General features: G+C 34.8%; 1 protein-coding gene across 1 annotated transcript in view; it reads right to left on the reverse strand.

Moving 5' to 3' along the window:
- The window catches only part of SNTG1 (syntrophin gamma 1), a 1,017,962-nt gene that overhangs the window by 426,164 nt on the left and 565,114 nt on the right, over nucleotides 1–26,684 (reverse strand). The window contains exon 5 of the mRNA XM_045990984.1: nucleotides 3,179–3,232. Coding sequence (XP_045846940.1) covers nucleotides 3,179–3,205 — 27 coding nt within the window. The 5' untranslated portion in view covers nucleotides 3,206–3,232. The remainder of the gene's footprint in view (nucleotides 1–3,178; nucleotides 3,233–26,684) is intronic.

Below are 26,684 nucleotides of genomic sequence, written 5' to 3' on the forward strand. Positions count from 1 at the left end.
AACCTCATCACATATGTTGCTATCACAAGAAGATCTTAATAAGTTAACACCATTTTTATCATTATGGACTATTAATATGTAGGACCTAGTACAGTGCTTTTTGATAGTAAGCTTAGTTTCAATATTTGTTGATTGAATCATAGTCACAAATTCTCTTATTATGTGAAAGACTAAGTTAAATTATATATGTAAATGAATTATAAGTTATTAAATATATGTTATAGAAAATATGTATTTTCATGGTCAACACAGAGATGTGGATAATATTTTAAGGAATATAGATAAAAATTAATATAAGGAATGAAATATGAGGAATACCTACACTAAAGATAGCATAATTACTTCTTGAACACATTGTTATTTCATTTTTTTCAAGAGTTATATTGATCTACTTGAGAGAGAGAGAGCACCAGAAGGAGTAGGAGGAGGAAGGGCAGTGGGAGAGGGAGAAGTAGACACCCCAATGAGCAGGGGGCCTGACGCAGGGCTCAATCCTAGGACCCTGAGATCATGAGCTGAGGCAAAGGTAGACACTTAACCAACTGAGCTACACAGAGTCCCTAACACATTATTATTTTGATGACATTTTTAAAAGTAGAGAATCAGTAATTATGCCTGTCCATAATATGCACTTTTTCTTCTAAACCGTGAATTTTGTGTTGTCCCAATTGTATTCTCTACCTTTATTTTTATATCTTATCAGACTTCTAAATTCCAATTCCTTAAAAGTATTGCAACATTTTCTTTTTAAGGGGAGAAACTTCTTAATTAATAAACCTTTCTTTTACAAAGATTTGTATTAGAAAATTAAGATATTTTACATGGTACTAGACATACTTCCATTTCCTTTCAATGAAGACACTTCCTGGTATGTGCATGGTTATAATCAATTAGATCTGTCCAGTGATGTGGATATCAGATTTACATCTTTAATATCTTAGCAGTCAAGAGAAAACAACTTTTATTCAACATATATTTGACTATGTTATAATGTTATAATTGACTATGTTATAATTTCCAGCAACATAATTTAGAAAGAGGATCAAACTGAAAGAGTTCCAAGCTACATATTAGTTTTGCTTTTAACTAATTAATTAAATGGGACTTAGCATTTCATAAAACTGCTCAATTTCTACACCTGCGAAGTGAGACAGTTAAGCTAAATTATGGTTTCTGTCCACTTAAATGTTCTAAGACTGTACATTTCAGTTGCACTCATTGACTTTGATCCATCTACAGGGGGATTTGATCATTTTCAGAGTATCACATAGCTCTGTACTCCTGACAACCCAGCCAGTGTGTGGAAAACACATGGCTGCTGCTGCTGAGCAGTTCTGAGACAACTTAACTCCACCCTGGGGACAGTCTAAAATGGTGGAAATTATCAAAAGACTTATTGCAAGAGAACAAGAACCTCTGTTTACAGAAAGCAACAGTAAGATGATCACAGCGATATTATCATTGTAAAATAAAATAAATCTGAACCTTAAATTCTATATATATATATATATATATATATATATAAATATTCCAAATCAATGACTCAAACAATTTTGTTTAAAAAAAAAGTTGGAAAAATCAATCTTAAGTCAGCCTCTGGAGTCCAAGGTAAACCAAGTGTTAAAATAGTATTTGGTCACTATCCTGTCTTTGAGGATCTCATGACTCTCATAAGTTTTTCATTTGTATTTCATTCATGCAAATATCCATACAATGAGTGTTTTACTACCCCAAACATAAGATAACAAACACAGTGATGGAAATAGACTTACTACATACATAATTAAGAGTATGAGACTGTGTATTTAACACTAGAAATGACACAGAATTAAAATGTATGTTTTTAAATTTAAGTTTCTAAAGCATTAAATTATTTTTAAAAAGTATGAACTGATAGGTGCTGAGTAAAAAGGATGAATAAATTATACACTGTCATTGTATTTAGTGTAGCATGTAAGAGAGGTTTGTAAATAAATAACTATAAAATAATTTGAAAAGTGTTAGAATAGAGAAAATCTTTTGGAAAATAAAAAGCTTAAGCTTAAGTATTAAAAATATAAAAGCAGTGTGCCTGGGTAGCTCAGTCAGTTAAAGCAAATGACTCCTGACTTAGGCTCAGGTTTTGATCTCATGGGTGGTGAGATCAGTCTCACATCAGGCTCCAAGCTCAACCAGTGTCAGCTTGAGATTTTCTCCCTCTGCCCCCACACCCCTAGCCTTGGGTGCACAATCTCTCAAATGACTAAATGTTTAAAAATATATATAAACTATTTATTAACTTTCTGAAAGATCTTACTTCTGTTCTAAACTTTGAACCAACTGTGACAAATACTTTTTAAAAGTAGATATTTTTGCAAGAAACAACACTTGACATCTCATTAAAAGAACTATCTTCACAAATGTTAATAACAAGTATTTATTGTTTTGTTTTTAATTGTATCATAGGTAATCTAGTCATGGTTGTTTTTCTTGGGGTATCTATATATACAATAAAAATATTTTAAACCTTTTAAGAAAATATGGAATATTTTAACCTATGAGTGACTGCATTTGGCCTGAAGAATGAAAGAATGCTTTGAATGTTGCATGTTTAGTAAAATAGTGTTTCTTCCTAAAATAGAACAGTTATATCCCCATGGCCTAACTCCATGCACTACTGACTACACACTTGAATGGCCTTTAAAATCCTTGAAAGAGCAATGTATCACTTTAATTCACACCAAGTGTGAAGATTGCTCTACAGAGAATCTGAATTGCTATGTGTGACATACTTAAACAATACTGAAATACTTAAATAATATTGGAATCATAAAATCATAGAATTTTAGTGCTGAAAAGGACATCAATATCTTCTAATTTATAACCATTTATGTGAAAAGAATTACTTCCAACACTTCTACTACCTGAAATCATGTAGTGAGTGCATAGTTTATGGAGAAGGGCAATTTAATCACATCAAATATGCTCCAGTATTCTTAAGGAAGAGTGAAAATACGAGGCTTCCCCAGGAACTCTGGCTTTTTTAGTCTTGCAGAAACAGACCGTACCTTGGACTTGAAATGGACCTGTCACACATTCCTCCACCAAAAGAGTGTTCTGCTTATATAAAAGAGGGCTAAGTGTGTCCCATATATAACAGGTTTCCCTTATTCAAGAAGCAGAAAGCTATGTAACATACCTCTTCACAGGCAGTCCTGAAATCCATGTGCTACGGCACCTCAAAGGATGTCGTCTGAAAAGACAGAGACATGGTAAGCCATCAAGCACAGCATTGAGTTTAAGAGTGGAAAACACTAATAAAGCAAAGCATAAGCAATTATGGAGCAGATACTTTTGGCAAACTGTTTATGGCCACCTGTAAGGGACAAGAATTCCCTGAGTACAACGAAAAGAGCAGAAGGAAAAGAAGGAAGTCTTAATCCCCGCCCTTGTGCACCATAAATGGCTCAGTGTGACCCAGAGGGTGCATTTCTATGCACCTCTCCACTCCAATGAGCATTCAGACAGGATCTGAGATAGGATAAACCTCTTCTCTCAAGTGTTCTGTGCATTCCCAGCTTTCGTTTTGAAACCTGAGTTTGCAACTGGGAAAGAAACTTCAAAGGAGTAATTAAAAGTTGCCTTTCATGTGGTTATCTCTTGAAAAAAGGTTGACTAATCTTTCTCTTTTTAATTAAAAAGGTGCATGCATGAATAATTCTCTCTGAAACAAAATTTTATTCACAAACAGTATGATGTAAGGAAACAAGCTATTTAGCAGAGTGAATAATAAGATAAATCGATGTATGAAATATTAACACAGATTCATTTTGTGGTCATTATAATGTGTAAATGGTGAACATGGACTCAAATGCATATAAAATGCATATAAAATGCATATTTTTAATGCTTTTAGAGAATTTTATTTTGGTTATATGATAATAAAACCAAGAGTGGTCATAGAAATTTGACACCCTGACACTATGGAAAAAACACAGAGCCAAAATATAATACAGTTTAGGTAAATGAGACTTTTAAGTGAAATGTATGGTGAATTCCACAGTAAAAGACTGGATTCCTCAAAAATTAATCCTTTCAGTCTTTGGAACAGTAAATTATTTAATAATTTATTACAGCAAATTATTTTGTTCTTCTTAGTAAGTGTGGGTGAAATACAGCAGGAAGTTCACTTATGCTGTCACTGGATCATTGTCATTGACCCTGAAAGAAAAGAGACTGACCGTTTTCAATAGTCAACTGACCATACTGCATAATATATATAGTATTTTCCCTAAATAAGTTTTAAGGGTTGTGGACCTGGAATGCACAAGCAGTCTGATTATAGTAAAGCTAGGTAGCAACAAATCATTTACAAATAAAAGGCAATTTGATGATAAACATTATAATATGATGATATAAATTACTTAATCTTTTTTCTTTTTAGATTATTTTTTGATGGTAATCTCGTTTTCCAATTATTTAAATTCTAGCTAGTGAACATACAGTGTAATATTGGTTTCAGGAGTAGAATTTACTGATTCATCACTTACATACAATGCCCAGTGCTAATCACAGGTACCCTCCTTCATCTCCATCACCCATTCAGCCCTTCCCCCACGCACTTCCCCCTCGTCAATCCTCAATTTGCTCTCTATCTTAAAAAGTCTCTTATGGTTTGTCTCCCTCTCTATTTAAATTACTTAAATTTTTGATAGCCATGAGAAATTGGTTGTTAGTTTTAACAATTATTTTTCAAAATTGCTCTTAAAACTGTGTTGAAAAAAACTATAAATATCTGCTTATCCCCAACTTTGATATAAAGTTATGCCTTTACTATAAAAGTAGAATTTCAATATTTATTAATTATATAAAACCATGGTCTATATATCTAGAACCAATTTCCTGCTACTAAAAAGCAACTAGAGAAATAAACATGAGGTTATTTAACCATCTGTCTAAACATAATCTCATGTTTAGTTTCATATGCTGAATATTAGTTCATACATTTTAAGACGTTATTAATAATATGACACATTATGCCTGCACCTCTACTATTTTTAACATTTTTCTTCTTTTTTTGAATCTTCCATTATCTTTCATCAAAATATTAGGTAGTAATATCAATGTTTATTCAGAAAAATATTATGAGATTTGAAACAAGTTAGTTACTAGGTAAGAATAAATTGCATACTATAATAAAACTATGTTCAGTGATTATAAATTTAAAAATTGGAGTAAAAGCTGTTTGGTTCTTTTATTTAAAAATTTTGAGAATTTTCTGTCTAAACTTTTATGTTAGAATAGTTTTCGATTTACATAAATATTGTGAAAATAGCATAGAGAGTTCCCACATACCCCACATTCCTTTTTCCCCATTATTAACATCTTACATTTGTATGCACATTTGTTAAAATTGATGGATCAATACTATTATATTATTATTAATATTCCTTTTTTTTTTGTTTTCTCCTGTCCTTTTTCTGCTCTAGGATCCAGGACAACACATTATATTTAATCACCATGCTCTTTAATCACCGGCTCTTTTTGGCTATGATTGTTTCTCAGACTTTGTTTCTTTAAAATGAGTGTGACAGTTTTCAGGAGTACTGATCAGCAATTTGTAGAATGTACTTACATTGGGATTATTCTGCTGCTTTTCTCATGATTATACTAGAGCTAGAGATTTAGGGAGGATACCACAGACATTGGAATCATTTCACCACATTATATCAGTGGTCCACCTGTCAACAGGATTTATCACTGTGGAGGCTGACTGTAACCACATGACTTGGATATTATTTATCAGGTTTCCCTATTGGTAAGTTACTCTTTTCCCCTCTCTCCACACTTCACTCTTTGGTTAGAAGTCACTATGAGAGCTCATACTTAAGGAGTGGGAAGTTATGCTTTGTATCCTTGAAGGTGAAGTTGAATTATTTGAAATTACATTGGAAAGAAGATGTGCCCATTCTTCCCCCATTTTATTTATTTATTTATTTATTTATTTATTTATTCACTCAACCACTTACTTAGATCCTGATAGAGCAAAGTCAGCTGATAGACCAAGGAAGTATACGTATATATGGAAAGCCCATGTTGTAAGGATGCACCCAGTAATATTTATCCAGGCAAAATTACACTAAACTTCCACGTGTTCTTCTCAATGAAAGCAAAGATATAATTCCATCTGATCCTTTTAGCCTATTTCCATTTATATTTATATAAATATAACTATATATATATATTTATGTTTCTATTTTTCTGACAGCATATGATGTTAGAAATAAATTATTCATATTTGGGGGAAGCTCTTAGTAAATGACAAATATGTCAGTAATAATATATCTGAATTAGTAACAAAAATAGGCTCAAAAAATAAAACACCACAGCAAAGGAATATCTTTTAGATGAGCACTACCATTTGAGTGAAGGTTATATTGATAACTTTTGATTCTCTACAGATGCAATGAAAGACGTCAAGGCTGTAATTAACCATAAGCTAAAATATGTAAACATCTGTGGAAAATTGAATGAGTGATCCAGATTCTCTATCTCTCTTGGCACCCACTTCCATGCCATAAATTTATCATGGAGGGAGTCTTTAGACTTGACCACGTGACTTGCTCCTGCCAATTTTGAAGTGTCCATGTGTTGATTTCTTAAATGGCCTTGCATGTTCCCACTGCTCTCTTGCACTTCTTGCATCTTGAGAAGCTGCCATACACTTGCCTGAGCAAAAAATGACATACCTAAAATAAAACTTTTTTAAATGACCCAAAGAACATAGGGTAAAGCAGAGTCACCCTCACATCCCTGGCTAAATAGACTGACTTACAGCCAATCTCCAGATTCTAGAATAAAATAAAGGCTTAGTATTTTTAAGGTTAATTTTTTAAAATTATTTATTTATTTACCAGACAGAGATCACAAGTAGGCAGAGAGGCAGGCAGAGAGAGAGAGGAGGAAGCAGGCTTCCTGCTGAGCAGAGAGCCCAATGTGGGGCTCAATCACAGAACCCTGGGATCATGACCTGAGCCGAAGGCAGAGGCTTTAACCCACTGAGCCACCCAGGCGCCCCTTTTTAAGGTTAATTTTATGTGTCAGATTGACTATGCTCTAGTCCCTAGTTACTCAGTCAAACTCTGATCTAGGTTTGGGTTTGAAAAACCTTTGTAAATGTGGATAACACCTACAGTTGACTTACATTAAGTATTGGAGATTATTCTCAATAATGTGCATTACCCTCATCCAATCAGTAAGATGGCTTTGCTACCACAATTATATCCAATGCCTTAAAGTCTCCCTCTCTGTCTCTGTCTCTCTCCATACATATGTGTGTGTTTCCATATGCATACATAAATATTTATGTTTATGTATATGTGTATATGTTTATGTGCATACATGCAAAGTGATTGTTTCTTTGGAGAATCCTGACTGATACAGATTTTGGAACCAAGAGTGATTTTAGAGGAATAGAACCTTAAGAAGGAGTTTTCTGAATTGGTTGTGGGATTTCCAGAATTTGTTCTCTAATCTGATTAAAGACACTAGTGACTCTACCTCAACCATGAAAGAAAATACTAATATAGCTATAGAAATATATAAAATATCAGCACTGAATACTCTTAATTGAAGTGTGACCCATGAAGAGGTATGCTACAGTGAAAAGAATTCCATATTTTCCCCAATTTATACAGGCAGAATTCTTTTTTTTTTTTATTTAAAGATTTTTTTTTATTTTTTATTTATTTGACAGAGAGAGATCACAAGTAGACAGAGAGGCAGGCAGAGAGAGAGAGAGAGAGGGAAGCAGGCTCCCTGCTGAGCAGAGAGCCCGATGTGGGACTCGATCCCAGGACCCCGAGATCATGACCTGAGCCGAAGGCAGCGGCTTAACCCACTGAGCCACCCAGGCGCCCCTATACAGGCAGAATTCTGAGGAATATGTGTGGCAATAGATACTAAGGATGTGGGATTTAAAAAAAAAAAAAGAATATGGGATAATGGTGGAAAGAACATAAAGTTGAATTAAGTCAAATTTACTGACATGGTCCCATGAAGCAGAGATTCTGGATTTAATGTTTTACCTAGTGGGGTTAGAAGGTATCTATCAGTTTGTTTGGCTCATTGGCTAAAACATGGACCAAAACATGGCCCACAACAGGAAAGTCAGAAATGCCAGATCTGCCTTGGTTTATGCAGAGGATGAGATCCAAAGGCTTAGGGAGGTTGGGGTGTCAGAGTGAGTTTATCATGTGAAACTTACTCAGTTACAACTTTTACCATGACTGTGAGGCCAGGATTTGTTCTAGGAATCAAATACTCTGTGATCACTTCTGTGAGTTAGAAGTTACAGTGAGAAGTGCTGCCACTGAACTGGGATCCTTAAATGCAGGGAGTAATTGGATCTTGGAGTGGCAGGGCTGAGTGGCAGCACTTAATCACCAAAGATAAAGTGGGTATGGTTACCATAATGGACATCAGAGTCTTCAAAGCAATAATCAGAATAGTCTGACTCTAAGAAACCTATTGAAGAGGAAAATTACCCAGAGCAGGCCCAGGCCAGGAGGCCCCAGAAGATGGAAAGTTACTAACAATAAGCTAGAGATAACCAGAGCCCTACTGGGAGCAAGAGATAACCAGCCGCTTCTGCTTCTGTAAACAGGCTTCCCACCACAGGCTCCCTGCACTATTATTCCCACCTGAAGCAGTCCCCACTCCCCCAGGTTAAGCCCACCTACCAGCAGTCAGCATAGCCTTTGGAACCTGACTTCCTGTAGTCCTCTATAAAAGCCCATAACCGCATTGCTTGGGGCCCAGAACTTCAAGTGGGAGCTCATCTGGGTCTGCCGGCATAAAATAAATCTGAGTTCTCCCACTTGTCTGAGTATCACTTGGTCTCTCGTGGATCTGACACTATGACACTGGCAAGTTGATTATGTGTTCCCAAAACTGAAATAGATGGGAAGTCTGTTTACTTCTTAACCTGATCTAAAAAAAAGCAGAATTGTAGGTCCAGGGAATAGTCTATCCTGAATCACCAAAACAGTCATGGGCCTTCAATCAATTCCCAAACCTGAACCAGTTTATAGGTCCAGAACCCCATGGATGGGAAAGGGTGGGTTCCCTTGGAAAAGGACCCTGTTTATGTCTCTCCAGCTTTCCTAAAAGGAAAAACAAAACAAAACAAAACAAAACCGATGGCCTTCCACCAGGGTAACTGTCCATTGAGGAAAAGAAAATAATCAGACTTTTCAGGGACTACTGGATACTAGTCCTTAACTGACATGGCATTAATTCTAGGAGATTCAAAACATCACACTGGTCCCTCAGTTAGCACTGGGGCTTCTGAAGTTTAGATGATAAGCGAAACTTTAACTCAGACCCATCTCACAGTGAGTTCAGGGGACTCTTGAACCCATCCTATGATTATTTCCAGAGCTCCAGAATATGTAATTGAAGTAGACATACCCAGCAACTGGTAGAATTTCCACATTGTTTCTTATTCCGTGGAGTGAGGGCTATTATGAGAGAAAAGGCCTAGAAGCCCTAGAAGTAGAAGCCCCTAGAATGGTCTCTACCAGGACAAATAGTAAAACAGTACTGAATTTCTGCAGGGATTATGGATATTAGTGCCACCATCAAGAACTTCAAGAATACAGAGGTGTAATGGTTCTCATTACATTCCCATTCAACCCACCTATTTGGCTAGTGCAGAAAAACAGATAGTCTTGAGAATGACAGTGGGTTATCATAAGTTTGGGTGATTAATGGACAGTGGTGAATGGACAGATGAACGAAGTGACATTTGTGGCAAGGATGGAGTACATTCATGTGTCAGCAACATGGACTTCCACTCCCCAAGATCAAACTGGCTAGTCACTGCTCAATATCTAATCATCCAACAACAGAGATCAATGCTGAATCTAATGTAGCAACATTTCCTGTGATGTTTAGCCAGCTACCTGCTGACAATTTGGCTAAAATGGACTACTTCAATATTAGAATGGGTACTGTTTTGTTCTTCCTGGAGTAAATATTTTGAATAGACTTGCCTTTCCTATATGCAATCCTTTTACCAAAATTACCATCCACAAATTTATAGAATCCCTTAACCATTGCCATGGTTACAGCACTAGTTTTGATCAAGAAACTCACTTAACAGTTAATGAAGTGAGGATAGGCCCATGGTCATGGAATTTACTGGTCTTACCATGCACCTCATCATCAGAAACAGGTGGCTTGACAGAAAAGTGTTAACAGCCTTAAGAAGACTTAATTACAGTGTCAGTTAGTAATATCTTGCAGGATTGGGATAAGGTTCTCCAGAAGGCTGTATATGCTCTGAAATGGCATCATATTTTTGGTGCTCTTTCTCCCATTGCAAGGATCGATGGATCCAAGAATCAAAAGAGGAAATGAAAGTGGCACTACCCACTATTACCCACTAGCAAAATGTTTACTTCGTATTCCTGTAAACTTAGGTTCTGCTGGTCTAGAGATCTTTGTTCCAAAGAGAGAAATACTTCCAGCAGGAGACACTATGATTCCATTGAACTGGAAACTGAGACAGCTGCCTAGCTACTTTAGGATCCTCATGACTGAATCAATATCAAAGAAGGAGTTACTTTACCAGCTAGGGTGACTGATCCTGATCTCAAAGGGAAATTGGATTGCTGCTCTACAACAAAGTAATAAGACATATGTGTGGAATACAGGAGGTACCTTAGGGCTTCTCTTAGTATTACTACACCATGTGATTGAAGTCAATGGAAAACCATAAAAAAATGAAAACAAAACAAAAAACAAAAACAACAATTAAAATGCAACTACTCGTGGATCAGACCCTTTGTGAAAGAAAGTTTGGATTACCCTATGAGATGATGAACCATGACCAGCTGAGGTACTTGCTGACACAATGGAATACGCAATGGATAGTGGAAGAAAATAGCTATAAATAAGGTCTACAACCATGTTGTTCCGTTACAGAAATGAGACTCCAGTTATGCATTTCTTCTTCATTTTGTTATGAATATGTTTGTGTTTGTATATCATGGATAGTGTATACTATACATTACACATTAATCTATATATTTAAATTATATATATAATATATGCATATAAATGTGTATATATATGTATGAGTACATGTGTATATCAAATGTTTTTTTTCTTCCCTCTCTTAACCCCTTTTTATGTAACATATAATTTATTAATAATATAAACTTTTATATCACAGTATTTAAGTTACAGCACACTAAGGAGAAGAGTGATATCACTTAAGGACTCTATTACCTTGAAAGGAAATGATTAGTGTATTTTAAATTTTATGAAGAATAGTTGCATTTTTTTTTTGTTTGTTTGAAGTATGACTTTGTGGTTTCTATTTGGAGGTTAAGTAGGTTAAGAAGATGTGTTTGGGTGTCAAGGTGACAAGGAGTGGACTGTTTTTGTGTGCCAACTTGGCCAGACCAGTTATTTAACCTGGTCCTCAGTTATGTAATCTAACACTAACGTTGGAGTTGCTGTGGGGGTATTTTGCAGATATGGCAAATATCTATAATCAGTTGACTTTAAGTAAATGAGATTTTTCTAGATAATATAGGTGAAACTCATGCAAATAATTGAAAGGCCTTGAAGGCAATCTCGGACATTTCTCAGATAAAGAACACCAGCTTCAAGACTGCAGGACCAATTCCTACATCATTTCCAGGCTTTTTTTTTTTTTTTTTTTTTATTTTTTTTTCCCTTTTTATTTATTTATTTTTTTTTCAGCGTAACAGTATTCATTCTTTTTGCACAACACCCAGTGCTCCATGCAAAACGTGCCCTCCCCATCACCCACCACCTGTTCCCCCAACCTCCCACCCCTGACCCTTCAAAACCCTCAGGTTGTTTTTCAGAGTCCATAGTCTCTTATGGTTCGCCTCCCCTCCCCAATGTCCATAGCCCGCTCCCCCTCTCCCAATCCCACCTCCCCCCAGCAACCCCCAGTTTGTTTTGTGAGATTAAGAGTCATTTATGGTTTGTCTCCCTCCCAATCCCATCTTGTTTCATTTATTCTTCTCCTATCCCCCTACCCCCCCATGTTGCTTCTCCATGTCCTCATATCAGGGAGATCATATGATAGTTGTCTTTCTCCGATTGATTTATTTCACTAAGCATGATACGCTCTAGTTCCATCCAGGCTTTTAGTCTGTCCTTTGGATTTCAGACTTGTCAGCTCCCATAATAGTGTAAGCCAATTCCTTGAAATTAATCTCAGTGTATGTTTCCAGATATATAGGTATCAAACTGGTTCTGTTGTCTGGAGGATCTTGACTGACACAATAGTGAGGGCCAGTGAGATTTATGATTTTACTATCCAGAGTTATTGTGACAATAACTGACTAATAAAACATGTCTCTAAGTATCTCTGAAAGTCCATTAAGCACAATTAATAAGTACAAGCAGGTTCAATATCATGGTTTTCAAGATATATTATATATCAGATATTTCTGTTATACTATAAAAAAACTATGAGAAAAGAATTTCATTTTTCAGTGGTCCATTAACAAAATAATGACATCTTAATTGGAAATTTCAAACTTAATCTTTTCCTCAGAAAACAACAAAAAAATTTTTCCTAGAGACACATTCATCATCTCAATATTACTTTTTCCTATTCACATCTGAGATTTTTAAGGCTTTCTTTGTATAATTGCTTTAAATGAATTGATTTGTATTAAGATATAATGCAAAAACAAATGTATAATTTCCAAATGCTCTCATCTTCATAACCAGGGATAAAAAAAAAAAACAGTTTATTGATTTTAGTATCCAGTACAGTTTCAATAGGGAAAAAAAAACATAAACTTTATGGAAATTAGTTTCTTAAAATATGGTTAGTAGAAAATCTCATCACTTAAATTATGATGAGAATAACAATGCATTAATAGCTTGGGTGAATAATGATAAAATTAAAAATGATAAAATTACAGTATCACAATATTTAAATGTGACCTACCTTATTCATGATCCATTTAGAATCCCCATGATCAGCTCAGTGATAAGCCACACTGCATGGAAAAGTCCTAACCTAAGGAAACCAATTTCTACTAGTATTACGTAAGTGTCATCACAACAAGTGATGAAAGCATGGTCCCTGCCCAAGAAAAGAGAAGGGGAAGATGAGTTTTTCTTGAGCACTTACAGAATATACTACCTAAATGGCATGGATCAATGGACTTGGCTTCTGCCCAGAGGTCTTGTCTCTTATGGTTCTAGTACTCAAAAATTAACACAAATTACTGTCTTCAACTGTGCTGAGAATAGCACCAATTCCTGTCAGTTTAAGCTCATCTTTATAACCCAAACAGGGAAAGAAAATTAGACAAATACAGCCAAATTTATGCATGCTGCATATAAAACTTCAAAATGTTTCATTTGACATGGGGCTGATAAAACAAAAGGAATGTACTTCTACAACAGCACACCCTTAGAAAAATGTTGAAATGGAGAATCAAGTTGGTAGTTACATATGATAGAATAGAAAGCATTGGTACAAAAATATTTTGGATGTAAATTACTTAGATAATTTCCAGAATGCTTTACTTAGTGAGTGTGAAAAAAAAGTCTTTATAATACTCTGCTTACTATGACAGTTCAGTTTACTGAAGGGAAAAATGTTATCTATTTATAGAATTTGCCCTAGGCAAAATTATGAAATATGCAAAATTTATCTTCCATTTTTTGTGTATCCCAAATTCAAACCCAGCATATACCCTCTCCAGATGATTCCACATCTTCAGCTGGTGTCCGTTTGCAAATTGATTAATTGGTTCCCCTCAAAATTGGTTAAAACAATAGAACTGAAAATGACAGTTGCAGTCAGTCACTCAGGTTTCATTTTTAGTGGAACATTTAGTTCATTTAAGATCGTGTACCTTGGGGCACCTGGGTGGCTCAGTGGGTTAAACCTCTGCCTTCCGCTCAGATCATGATCTCAGGGTCCTGGCATCGAGCCCCGCATCGAGTCCTCTGCTCAGCAGGGAGCCTGCTTCCCTTCCTCTCTCTCTGGCTGCCTCTCTGCCTACCTGTGATCTCTGTCTGTCAAATAAATAAATAAAATCTTTTTTAAAAAAAAAAAGATAGTGTGCTTTGAGGCAACTGTTTATGCATCTTTCATCTTTTTTTAGTTGAAGTATAATTTGCATAAAATATCCTATTAGTTTCAGGTGTACATCACCTGAAACTAATAGGATTTGATATTTTTATACCTATGAAATGATCCTCACAATAAGTCTAGTTACCATCTGTCACCCTACAAAGCTATTATAGTAATATTGACTCTTTACTATGCTGTGTATCATATGTTCGTGACTTACTTATTTAATACTTGAAAGCTTGTACCTTTTAATCCCCTTCACCGATTTTGCACACCAACCCTGTCTCCTCTGGTATCCAGCAGTTTTCCGTATTTATGAATCTGGTTCTGTTTTGTCTTTTAGATTCCACATGCAAGTAAAATCGTATATTTGTCTTTGTCTGATTGATATCACTTAGCATGATATGCTTAGATATATCTATGTTGTAAATGGCAAGGTTTTATTCTTTTTTATGGCTGAGTAGTATTCTACTATGTACATAGATATACATGAGTATCACACACAAATGTGTGTATGCATGTATATGTATATCACATGTATCTATCTCATCTTTTTATTGTGTGTGTATGTATATGTATATCACATGTATATATCTCATCTTTTTATCTGTTTATCTATCAGTGTACACTTAGGTGGGTTGCTTCCATGTCTTAGCTATTATAAATAATGCTGCAGTAGGCATAGAGGTGCATGTATCTTTTTATTCATTGGTGCTTTTGATTTCTTTGGATAAATACCCAGAAGTGAAATTTATTGTAGATTTGTTTGATAGTTCTATTTTTAATTTTTGGAGTAACCTGTATACTGTTTTCATAGTGGCTGCACTAATTTATATTCCCACCTACAAAGTAGGAGGGTTCCCTTTTCTCCACATCCTTGACCACACTTGTTATTTTTTTTTTTTTACCTTTTTGATAATAGTCAATCTCATTCTGCTTTTATTTTGCAGTTCCCTGATGATTAGTGATATTGACTGTCTATTCATGTGCCCATTGCCCATCTGCATGTCTTCTGTGGAAATATTTATTCAGGTCCTCTGTCCATTTTTAATTGGATTGTTTTCTTTTTTGATATTAAGTTGTGTAAAATATTTATATATTCTGAATATTAACCCCTTATCAGATGTATGATTTGCAAATATCTTCTCCTATTCGGTAACTTGCCATTTGTTTTGTTGGTTCCCTTCACTGTATAAAAAATTTTTTTATTTGATGAAATCTCATTTGCTTATTTTAGCTTTTTTTTCCCTTGGTTGAAGAGATACTGGTAAGAAAAATATTAGTAAGACTGATCTCAAAGAGCTTACTGCCTATGCTTTCTTCCAGCAGGCTTATGGCTTCATGATCTACATTCAAATCTTAGATTCATTTTGAATTTATTTTTGTATATGATATAAAACAGTAGTCTAATTTCATTCTGCATGAAGCTATTCAGTTATCCTAGCACCATTTATTTCTTCATACATTTCTTTATGCATTTATTTCACCATATACTTTCTCCATGTATATTCTTGCCTCCTTTATCATAAACTGACCATATAATTCTAGGTTTCTTTCTTAGCTCTCTATTCTGTTATATTTTTCTATGTATCTGTTTCAAGCCAGTTCCATACTGTTTTGATTACTATAGCTTTTTAGTGTAGTTTGAAATCTGGGAGCATGATACCTCCAGATTTGTTCTTCTCTCTCAAGATGATTTTATCTATTTAGGGTTATTTGTGATTCTATCAAACTTTAGGATTTATGGTTCTGTTCAAGCTTTAGGATTCTTTGTTCTAGTTCTTTGAAAAATACCATTGGCATTTTGATGGGTATTGCACTATATATGTAGATTGCTTTGGACATTTTAATAATATTAACTCTTCCAAACCATGAGCATGATGTCTTTGCATTCATCATCTTCAGTTTCTCTCAACAGTGTTTTTTTTTTTTTTTTTTTTTATTTATTAGACAGAGAGAAATCACAACTAGGCAGAGAGGCAGGCAGAGAGAGAGAGGAGGAAGCAGGCCCTCCACGGAGCAGAGAGCCCGACGTGGGGCTCGATCCCAGGACCCTGGGATCATGACCTGAGCCGAAAGCAGAGGCTTTAACCCACTGAGCCACCCAGGTGCCCCTCTCAACAGTGTCTTATAGTTTTCAGAGTATAGGTCTTCCACTTCCTTGGTTAAATTTATTCCTATTTTTTTATTCTTATTTTATTCTTTTTGATGCAATTGTTAAGTAGGGGTGTTTTCTTAATTTCTCTTTCTGATAAATTATTGTTAGTGTACAAAGATATAATTCATTTCTGTATATGGAATCTTTAGGATGTTCTATATATAGTATCATGCCCTGTGCAAATAATGAGTTTGCCTTCTTCATTTCCAGTTTGTATGTCCTTATAACATACAATAATGTAATTATTTTCAGTAATTGCTATGGCTAGAACTTCCACTATTGTGTTAAATAAAAGTGATGAGAAGTGGCATCTTTGTATTGTTCCTGATCTCAAAGGAAATGCTTTTAGCTTTTCACCACTGATGATGAAGTTAGCTATGGGCTTATCATGCATGGCCATTATTATGTAGTTTTTTTTATCATAAATTGATGTTAAATTTTGTCAAACGCTCTTTCTGCATCTATTGAGGTGACTGCATTATTTCTATCTTTCACCTTGTTAATGAATTATATCACACTAAGTGCTTTGTGGATGTTGAACCATCCTTGCATCCCTGCAATAATTACCATTTGATTGTGGTATATGATCTTTTTAATGTATTATTGAATTTGGTTTGCTAACTTCTTGTTGAGAATTTTTGCATCTATGTTCATCAGGAATATTGTCCTGAATATTCTTTCCTTGTGATATCTTTTTCTGGTTCTGGTACCAAGGTAATGTTGCCTCTTAAATTGAGTTTGGAAGTATTCTTTCCTCCTCAAATTTTTTTGGAATAATTTGAAAAGAATAGATAATAACTCTTGCTAAAATGTTTTCTAGAATTCACCTGTGAAGTTGTCTGGTCCTTGACTTTCCTTTTTGGGGAGTTTTTAAATTACTGATTCAATTTTACTACTTGATCTATTCAGATTTTCTATTTCTTTGTGATTCAGTCTTAGAAATTTGTATATTTGTGGAAACTGAAACATTTCTTCTTGGATTCCCAATTTGTTGGCATTTAATCGTAGTAGTCCTTACAATCTTTTGTATTTCTGTGGTGGTCAGTTATAATTTCACTTTCATTTTCTATTTTATTTATTTAGTTCTTCATTATTTTTTTTCTTTATGAGTCTGGCTAGAGGTTTATTAATTTTGTTTATCTTTTCCAAGAAACAAGTTCAATTTTCATTGATCTTTTCTATTGTTTTGTGGTCTCTGTTTTATTTATTTCCACTCTGATCCTTCTTACTTCCTGCTTTCTAATGTCAGGCTTTGTTTTTCCTTTTTTCACTTCCTTTAGGTGTAAAATTATATTGTTTATTTGGGATTTTCCTTGTTTCTTAAGATAGGTCTGTATCACTATGAACTTTCCTCTTAAAACTGCTTTTGCTGCATTTCATTGAATTTGGAAGTTTGTTTTTCCATTATCATTTATATCAAGGTATCTTTTTAATTCCCTTTTGGGTTTCTTCCTTGATCAACTGGTTACATAGGGGCATGTAGTTTGTCTCCATTTGCATGTATATTTTCCAATTTTCCTCTTGTATTGATCTCTGGTTTCATACTATAGTAATATAAAAAGATGTTTTATGTTATTTTAATATTGTTCAATCAATTGAGACTTGTTTCATGGCCTAACATGTGATCTATCCTGAAAAATGTTCCATGTGTACTTGAAAACAATGTTTATTATACAGTTTTAGATAAAGTATTCTGCAGATATCTTTTAAGTCCATCTGTCCTAATTGTCATATAAGGCTGATCTGCCTCCTGATTTTCTGTCTGGATGATATATCCATTGATCTAAGTGGGATGTTAATGTCCCCTACTGTTGTAATACTTTCAATTTCTCCCTTTATATCTGTTAATATTTACTTTAGGTATTTAGGTGCTCTTATGTTGGGTGCATAAATATTTACAAATATATCCTTTCCTTGGATTGGTCATTTTATCATTATGCAATGCAATTCTTTGTCTTTTATTACAGTCTTTGTTTTAAAGTCTGTTTCATCTGATAGAAGTATTGCTACTCCAGTTTTGAAAATCTTCTGGTAATGAAACCTGTCATTCTAAAAGATATATATCATTATCATACTATTTGTTAAAGTCTGATAACCAATAATTTTCTCCCTAGTTAAGACTCTTCATGGTTAAGACTCATCCACCATCTTGGACTACTCTTTCTTTCACCTTTCTATATTGGTTAGCATACTGGTTGGTTACTTAAAAAATAACCAACGTGATAATGGCTTAAACAGGATAGCAGCTTGTTTTTCCTCTTCTATAAGGTCCAAGCTTAACAATAAAGAGATGATTTCAAAGCATCTGAAACTCACTCTTTCCATCTTATTTCCGTGTTGTCTTCATCATATGCAGTCTGAGAAAAATCACCTTTGGTTTCTTTGTCCAAATTTGTGCCAAAGCAGAAAATGGGAGTTGAATACATCAAGCCCACTCACATTTTATTCTTTACCTCACATGATATCCACCTTGAGACTAGCCACATTGAGACTGTGGAATGCAGTGTTGAAGGGGGCAGCCCTGTGATAATCTAACATGTACAACACAGAGGACAAGAGAAACCAGTCTTAGACCAGGCCACACCTAAGTGAGAACTTACTTTTCCCAGTGTGGCTCCTCTCACTTTCAACATTCACTTCCACACTTTAGAAAGAGTGTTCCTTTCAACATCATTGTTATAGGCCCAGAGACTTTATTTTTATGTATTTTTTTTAGCATTTTAAAATTATTTTCCCAAAAATATTGTATCAGTGTTGGCCAGTCATGCTTGCTCTCCTTGTTTGCAAAGTTATCAAGGATTTTTGAAATCTCTGAGGGAACTTCCAAAATCATTTTTTGTAAAAAGTGAAATAACTCCAATCTCCTATTGATGTTTTGATAATTTATATGGCTTAAAATGTCCACACTGATTTTACAACTTTTATATGCATATTTAGTCAGTTATGTCAATTCCTTAAGTGATTTTGATTTTTTGCTAAACTCATTTCAGCCAATCAATTTAGCTAGATTTTTATACTTTTAAGTGAATATTTAGCTTAAATTATGTAATTTTTTATAATACTCTTTAAGAAAAAAAGAAAAAGGAAGGCTTTTTTGACATCTGATACTTCACTTAGAGGAAGAGGAGAAATTCTGGAAATTCATCAATACATTGCCAGACAAGCACTGCAAGGCCTAGTGAATTAGAAATACAGCAAATAATATGTTTTTTTTTTCGGTTTTTTTTTTTTAGCAAATAATATGTTGAAAGAGATGCATGCTTATAAGAGTTTTCCAAAAACTGAAGAACGTCCTATTTTGCACAAAGTGTCTCCTCTTTCTGTGTTCTTGAATTTAGTGGAATCTTAAAAAGCCAAACACATAAAAACAGAGTGAAAAGGTGGTTACCAGTTGTTGGTGCATGGAGGAAATAGGAGAGATATTGTTTAAGGGTATAAATTTGCAATATGTAGATAAGTCCTAGAGATCTATTGCACAGTATAGTAAATATAGACAACAATTTTGTGTTATAATCACTAGCTAAGAGATTAGAGCCTTTATTCTCACAACAAAAAATGATTATGCAATATGTAGAGGTGCTAACTAATTTTACAATGGTTGTCACATTACAATGTATAAATATATCAGTTGATATGTTTATACCTTAAACTTACAAAATGTTATGTCAAATATATTTCAATAAAAAAATCATTTAAGATCATCTCCTACTCCAAATCCAGAAAATGACTAAAATACATGAAATTATATACAAAGTTACACAACCTACCCATTGTGTACAGAAATAAATAAAAAAATTATATATATATGGATATCAATATTCATATTGTTAGCACACTTGATTTTTTTCTTCCTTTTTCTTCTCAAAGTTTTTATTGATGAAGATGTTGGTTTCTCAGTACCTAGGTCTAATCATTTTAAAACTTCAAACTCATTATACAAACCCCTATTTCATTTCCTTTTTTAAGCCCTCCCCATATACAATTCCCAAGAAGCATCTCCTGTAAATGTAGTTATTTTGTGCCTATGACTCAGGAAGCTGACATTTCATGCCACTTGTCTTAGTGTGATCATGGTATTCATGGTGTCTTGCTAGGACAGGGAGGCCCCCGAACAGGTCTGCTTCCCTCACAATTTATGTAATTGTTTGGCATAGAGGCTGACATTAAGATCTCTACAGATTCAGTGTCTTAACACCATCTCTGATGGTAAGATATTCAAGGTATGGACTTTTCTATTCTGTAGTTAATTATTTTCTTGCTATTTTCAAAACCTTTCCTCTACATGAACATGTCTATACAATACACTATGTGACCATCTCTATTTTCATCTTGAGCACGTCTGGATAGAAGTTTCAACTTTGAGGCATGAGATTTTAATCCTTTAGAAAGTAAGTTCTAAATATATATGTAAAGAATACAGAAAAAAACGAACAACATATATAACTTACAAAAGAAGGTGAAAATGAATAAGATTGCAGGGTAAAGCAATGTTCCTTTTAAACCCATGGGGAAACACTAATATAGATATGTAATAAAACAGATTAAAATGAAGCCCTCGGATACATGGAGGCAGGTGAAAACAAGTATCCAACTTAATGAGGATCCAGAAAGAAGATAAGTGCAGTGTGGAAAACATCAGAAGGTAAATGAAACAAGATGGGATTGGGAGGGAGACAAACCATAAGTGACTCTTAATCGCACAAAACAAACTGGGGGTTGCTGGGGGGAGGTGGGGTTGGGTGAAGGGGAGGGGGTTATGGACATTGGGGAGGGTATGTGCTATGGTGAGCGCTGTGAAGTGTGTAAACCTGGCGATTCACAGACCTGTACCCCTGGGGATAAAAATACATTATATGTTTTAAAAAATAAGAAATAAAAAAAAAAAAAAGAAGGCACTCACGAAGCACACATCGACCATGGCACATAATAAATGTATTTAAATGGTCCAATTCTCAATACTCTTTCTTTCCGATGGGGAATCCAATTCCTCCACTCAGGGATGATGTAAGTTCAAATGAAATACGGTGTGTGTAAGTATTTTGAGAAACTTAGAAATTAATATAATTAAGTCAATCAATAGAATTGTTAACTTAAAAAAATCATTATTACTGCTGCAAGGAAAACTCAGGAAGTTGATAAATGAAAGTACCTTACCCATGCTAAGACATGTAAACACTGGAAACTCAACCGCAAGAATGAGTCTCAATTTTTAGTAACTGTGAGTTTATTTTAAATATGAAGTGAAGGATGTATATGATCTACATAACCATGGTAACACAGAATTCTAATTGTTCATTGTAGTGAAGGAGGATTTGGTCAATAACCCTATCCTGGTTCCCTTTAAACGGGGATAATATCCACAAACAAGTGCATGTCAGAATTGAGGTTGGGGGCACCTGGGTGGCTCAGTGGTTAAAGCCTCTGCCTTCGGCTCAGGTCATGATCCCAGTGTCCTGGGATTGAGCCCCGCATTGGGCTCTCTGCTTGGCAGGGAGCCTGCTTCCTCCCTTCTCTCTGCCTGTCTCTGCCTACTTGTGATCTCTCTCTGTCAAATAAATAAATAAAATCTTAAAAAAAAAAAAAAAGAATTCAGGTTGGCACCACTCCCTGTGATTAAACCCAAACTTCTCCCTTTCCCTGCTACTGTTCTGGACTATTAACTCTCACTTTTGGTTGATTATAACTAGGATTATTTAGCATTAACTGTCATATGCTACCTTCCTTTAGTCTAAGGCTAAGTCCCTCTCATTCACTTATTTCACTTGGCTCCTCAACAAGTTATATTTGTTTCATGCACAAATCCTTGACTCTCTAAAGTTCTGGACTTTGTCACCTACGCTGTCCTGTGACCATCCCACTTCCCTGGCACCCACCAGGTCAGCACAGCAGGCAGGCTCACCCAGGTCAGTCCAGTCTGCCAGCCACATGCTTGGAATGGATCTGATGACATTAAAGATACAAGGCTTTATGCCCACAGAGGTCAGCAATTAGCACAGCATTTTTTATCACCAGGATGAAATGCATTTCAGAAACGATTTCATTTTAGAACACATCATTTTGCCCTACAAGTTCAAGTATCCTCTATAGGAGAGATCTCTGATAACAAACCAAGCACCAAATGTGGCCTGTAGACAGATTTTGTTTGTGTGTCAAATTTTCACTCTAGCAAGACAATTCCCTCTTCATTTAATTGATCGCAAGTTGCTTCTCTCTAGAATACATTACTCCTTCACTTGTTATTTTATCTCCCAGGGCCTGAGGTATTTGAGTTTACGACCTTTGCTCTTCGCAAGGAAAACACTCATTTATGTTAAAAAAAAAAAAAGTTCCCAACTTAAAACAGTGTTCCACCTGCTAAGAGAAAGACAAAACCAACTAGGGAACTGCATTTATTTATTCAGCCATGGAGTGATGTGTTCCATCTAAATGCTATGCAGAAATTCAGTATGAAAAATGCCTAAGTGTTGAACAGTTACTGTTGATAGAGGCAAGAGAGTAGACTCAAGTTCTCAGGTTTGCTTTCTTTCCCATAGAAAATTAGGCCATTTTTCTCAAACCCTGGAGCTCTGGAGGGAAAATCATGACTGTTTCCATGCCTTATTAGAGTAACACCATCTGTACGAAAGTGTACCTTGCATTACAACCTAAACAAAAGATAATAGGCACTTTTCCAAAGCAGACATCCAAATGGCCAATGGTACATGAAAATCATCTCACACTTGTTAGAACAGCTATCATCAAAAAAAAAAAACAAGAGACAACAAGGGTTGGTGAACATTGGAGAAAAGATAACCATTGTACAGTATTGGTTATACACTGTTAGTTGTGAATGTAAATTGGTTCAACCACTATGAAAAAAGCAATATGGAGTTTCTTTAAAAAATGTAGATTATAGATCTACTTTATGATCCATAAATTCCACTTCTGGGTATATATCCAAATGAAATTAAAATAAGAGTTTGAGGAAATATAAATGCTTCCATGTTTATTGCAATTTTATTCACAATTGTCAAGATACGAAAATAACCTAAGTTCTCATCAGTGAATAAATGGGTAAAAAAAATGTAGTATATATACACAATCTAATATAATTCAACCATGAAAAGGAAGACCACCCTACCATTTGTGACAACATAGGATGGATCTTGAGGACGTTAGGCTGAGTGAGATAAATCAGAGAATGATAATTACTGTACTATAGTCATTCCAAATATGGAATCTAAAAAAGCCAATTCATTCAACCAGAGATTAAAATATTGTTTGCAGAGGTTGGGCACTAGAAGATTAAAACAAATGTGGTTTAAGGACACAAATTTGAAGTAAGTAGTAAATAAGTCCTAGTATCTATGTGGTACAGAGTATAGTGACTATAGATAGCAATACTATATTATAATCTTCAAACTTATTAAGAGACTAGTACTTAATTATTCTAACCACTAAAAGAAATAGTAATTATGTAATATGAGAAAGGTACTAATTGTTGCTGTAGTGGGAATTATATTATAATATGTAAATGTATCAAATCAACATGCTTTCCATGTATCATATGCATTTCAATAAAGCAACAAAAATTAAAAGATAAGTCACTTAACTACACAAAATAGTAATAATACACTGAAGAATAGGAATGATATTAAATGAATTTGAAAGGTATAATTTTGTTATACAAAATTTAGTTACTTATTAAATCTTTCCCATGATTCCAAAAACAACTACTCTGATATTTTGACCAGTTGAATGTTCAGACATTGAGGTGAAATTTTTATCACTATGCCATTTCAAAAATATTGCCAAATTTTTCTATAGAAAGAACAATATTTTCATCAGAATGGTTTTAGAATCTCACCCTTAGTTTTAACAATAATGATAAGTTTTAACAGCCATTTGATTTATCTTTTCTCTTTACAACTATTAAAAGAATTCTTGTTATGAATTTAAAGAGGGGACTACAATAATATTAGTGGCTCTCATTGAAAACTCAGGGACTGACATAAATTGGAAAAAAATTACCTATCATTTTTTTAGAAAGACAAAAATTCAAAAAAATATGAAGTCTTCATTCATTATGTGGCCTGGGGAAGTAATTGAGTTGTATTTCAAAGATGCAGTTTAAAATTTATCATCCCAAGGAATCACCAAGGGATTCTGTTAACATGAAGATTTCAATCCAGTAGGTTCCTGATGGGAAGTCAGTCTCCCAGGAGATAGCCAAAGCCCTGTTGTTTCTCTTATTAGCAAGGCAACAGATTATCAAACTAGTCCAAATTAATATATGATTTTAGTAGAAAATGTAGAAGTCTCAGATACCTAAAAGGTGGTCCAAAATATGGCAAAATTCCTTTTCACAAAGTCCTTCACCATCAAAATTAGTCTTCTTAGAAGTTATATATTTTAAAACAAATTGTTAGATATCATGGTTCACAGCAGAAAACACATGTATTCAACTCAATTTTGTAAGAAATAATATTATTATTTATTGATATTATTAAAAGATACAGGACATAACGTTTAAAATCTGGAAAAATAATTGTGTGATGCTAATAACTAAAATAAATCACTTTCAGAAACAAGATTATCAATATTCAAGCCTATTAAATATTATCTCACTTTATGAAATCATAAAATATCAAGTTAGATTGAAAGATAATAAAATTTTAAAAGCGAGCACAGCCTTGACAATCATTTTACTATAACTTCCTCTTTACATTATTGAGTAAAGGGAAGTCACTTTGGAATTGGAAACTTCTGAAAATGATATACTTTTTCTAAGATCCTTCAGTTTTGTGCCCAAACTTAAAATATAATTCAATATTTTAGGTGGACTATTCTTACCGCTGTAGCTTAAATATTTGCAGAAGCAGTGATTGGTTTAGCGTGAAATAGAAGACACATGTCATATTTGTAAATGGAAAGACAAAGCACAAATAATATTAGAAAGGATATATTAACATTGCAATAAAGGAAAGAAAGGTTTGAATTCAAGCCATTCACTCACTTCCTATAAGAAACTGTGAAATATTTTAAATGAAACAAGATGGGATTGGGAGGGAGACAAACCATAAATGACTCTTAATCTCACAAAACAAACTGGGGGTTGCTGGGGGGAGGTGGGATTGGGAGAGGGGGAGCGGGCTATGGACATTGGGGAGGGGAGGCGAACCATAAGAGACTATGGACTCTGAAAAACAACCTGAGGGTTTTGAAGGGTCAGGGGTGGGAGGTTGGGGGAACAGGTGGTGGGTGATGGGGAGGGCACGTTTTGCATGGAGCACTGGGTGTTGTGCAAAAAGAATGAATACTGTTACGCTGAAAAAAAAAATAAATATTATTAGTATATTAAAAAAAAAAATTCTCTAAGCCTCAGTTTCTTCCACTATAATTTTCAAGTTGATAATCACCACCAGCAAGGGTAAGTGGAAAGAATTCAGTTGGATAGCACATATAAGGAGATTTCTCAAGTGCTCATACATCGTAGACAGTCAACAGTGCTAATGTTTTACACAGTAAGAAATACAAATAAAGGTATGTCACATTTTTGGTTAGATTAAGTTCCAAACAGCATAAACAAGGATGTATCACTGTGCACTGGAGCTGAGAAGATTCATGGAATAAATTCAAATACATGGACATCGAAAGTAAAGAAGTCTTAAACATTGGTCTCACCTCAGAAAATAAAGGTTGACACAGGAGCTTTACAAAAACAAAGTGGCAGAACAGGTGTTTTCTACCATCTTCTCCCCAAACACCAAGTCTGACAATAACTCATGGATGAATATAATTATGTGGAAATCTGGAAATTCGGTGGAGAAGTTCCAACAAACTATTGGAGGAAAAAAGAATCTAAGACTGGACACATCAAAGGGGGTAAGGGGAAGAGTTTTACTTTACCCACATCATACCTCCCTGAAGGTGGAGCAGCTTAGTGCCAAACAGACAAACAAACAAAAAGCCCTTCTCAACTCATAATTTCTTTCACAGAGAAAAGTGAGCATATGAATGAGTTCCTGGCTTCCCTAGCTGTGCAGAACACTGCCAAAGAAGTCCTCCTCTTCCTTGCCCTATTCAGAATACTGAGGTGAACTATATAACTGGTGGGGAAGGGGCTGGGAAGAAACATCCAGGACTCTCATGTATCCTACTAAACTCTTTGCAGACTTATTAGGATGCTCATCAATAAACCACTGAAGTCACTTCCAATGTGGGTCCCCCCAAATGGCCCACAGGCACCCCAATGTTCTGTTCAATTCATCAACACATCCTTACACGTTATATCTGACTCCTTGTGCATGCCTCTGAGAAGTAGTGAATGCAGACCTTTGTAGATAGCTAGTGGGTACACATAGAAAGCCATCTCAACTGGGGCGCCTGGGTGGCTCAGTGGGTTAAAGCCTCTGCCTTCAG

This window comes from Meles meles, chromosome 1 (assembly GCF_922984935.1).
Source record: "Meles meles chromosome 1, mMelMel3.1 paternal haplotype, whole genome shotgun sequence".
Lineage (NCBI taxonomy): Eukaryota > Metazoa > Chordata > Mammalia > Carnivora > Mustelidae > Meles > Meles meles.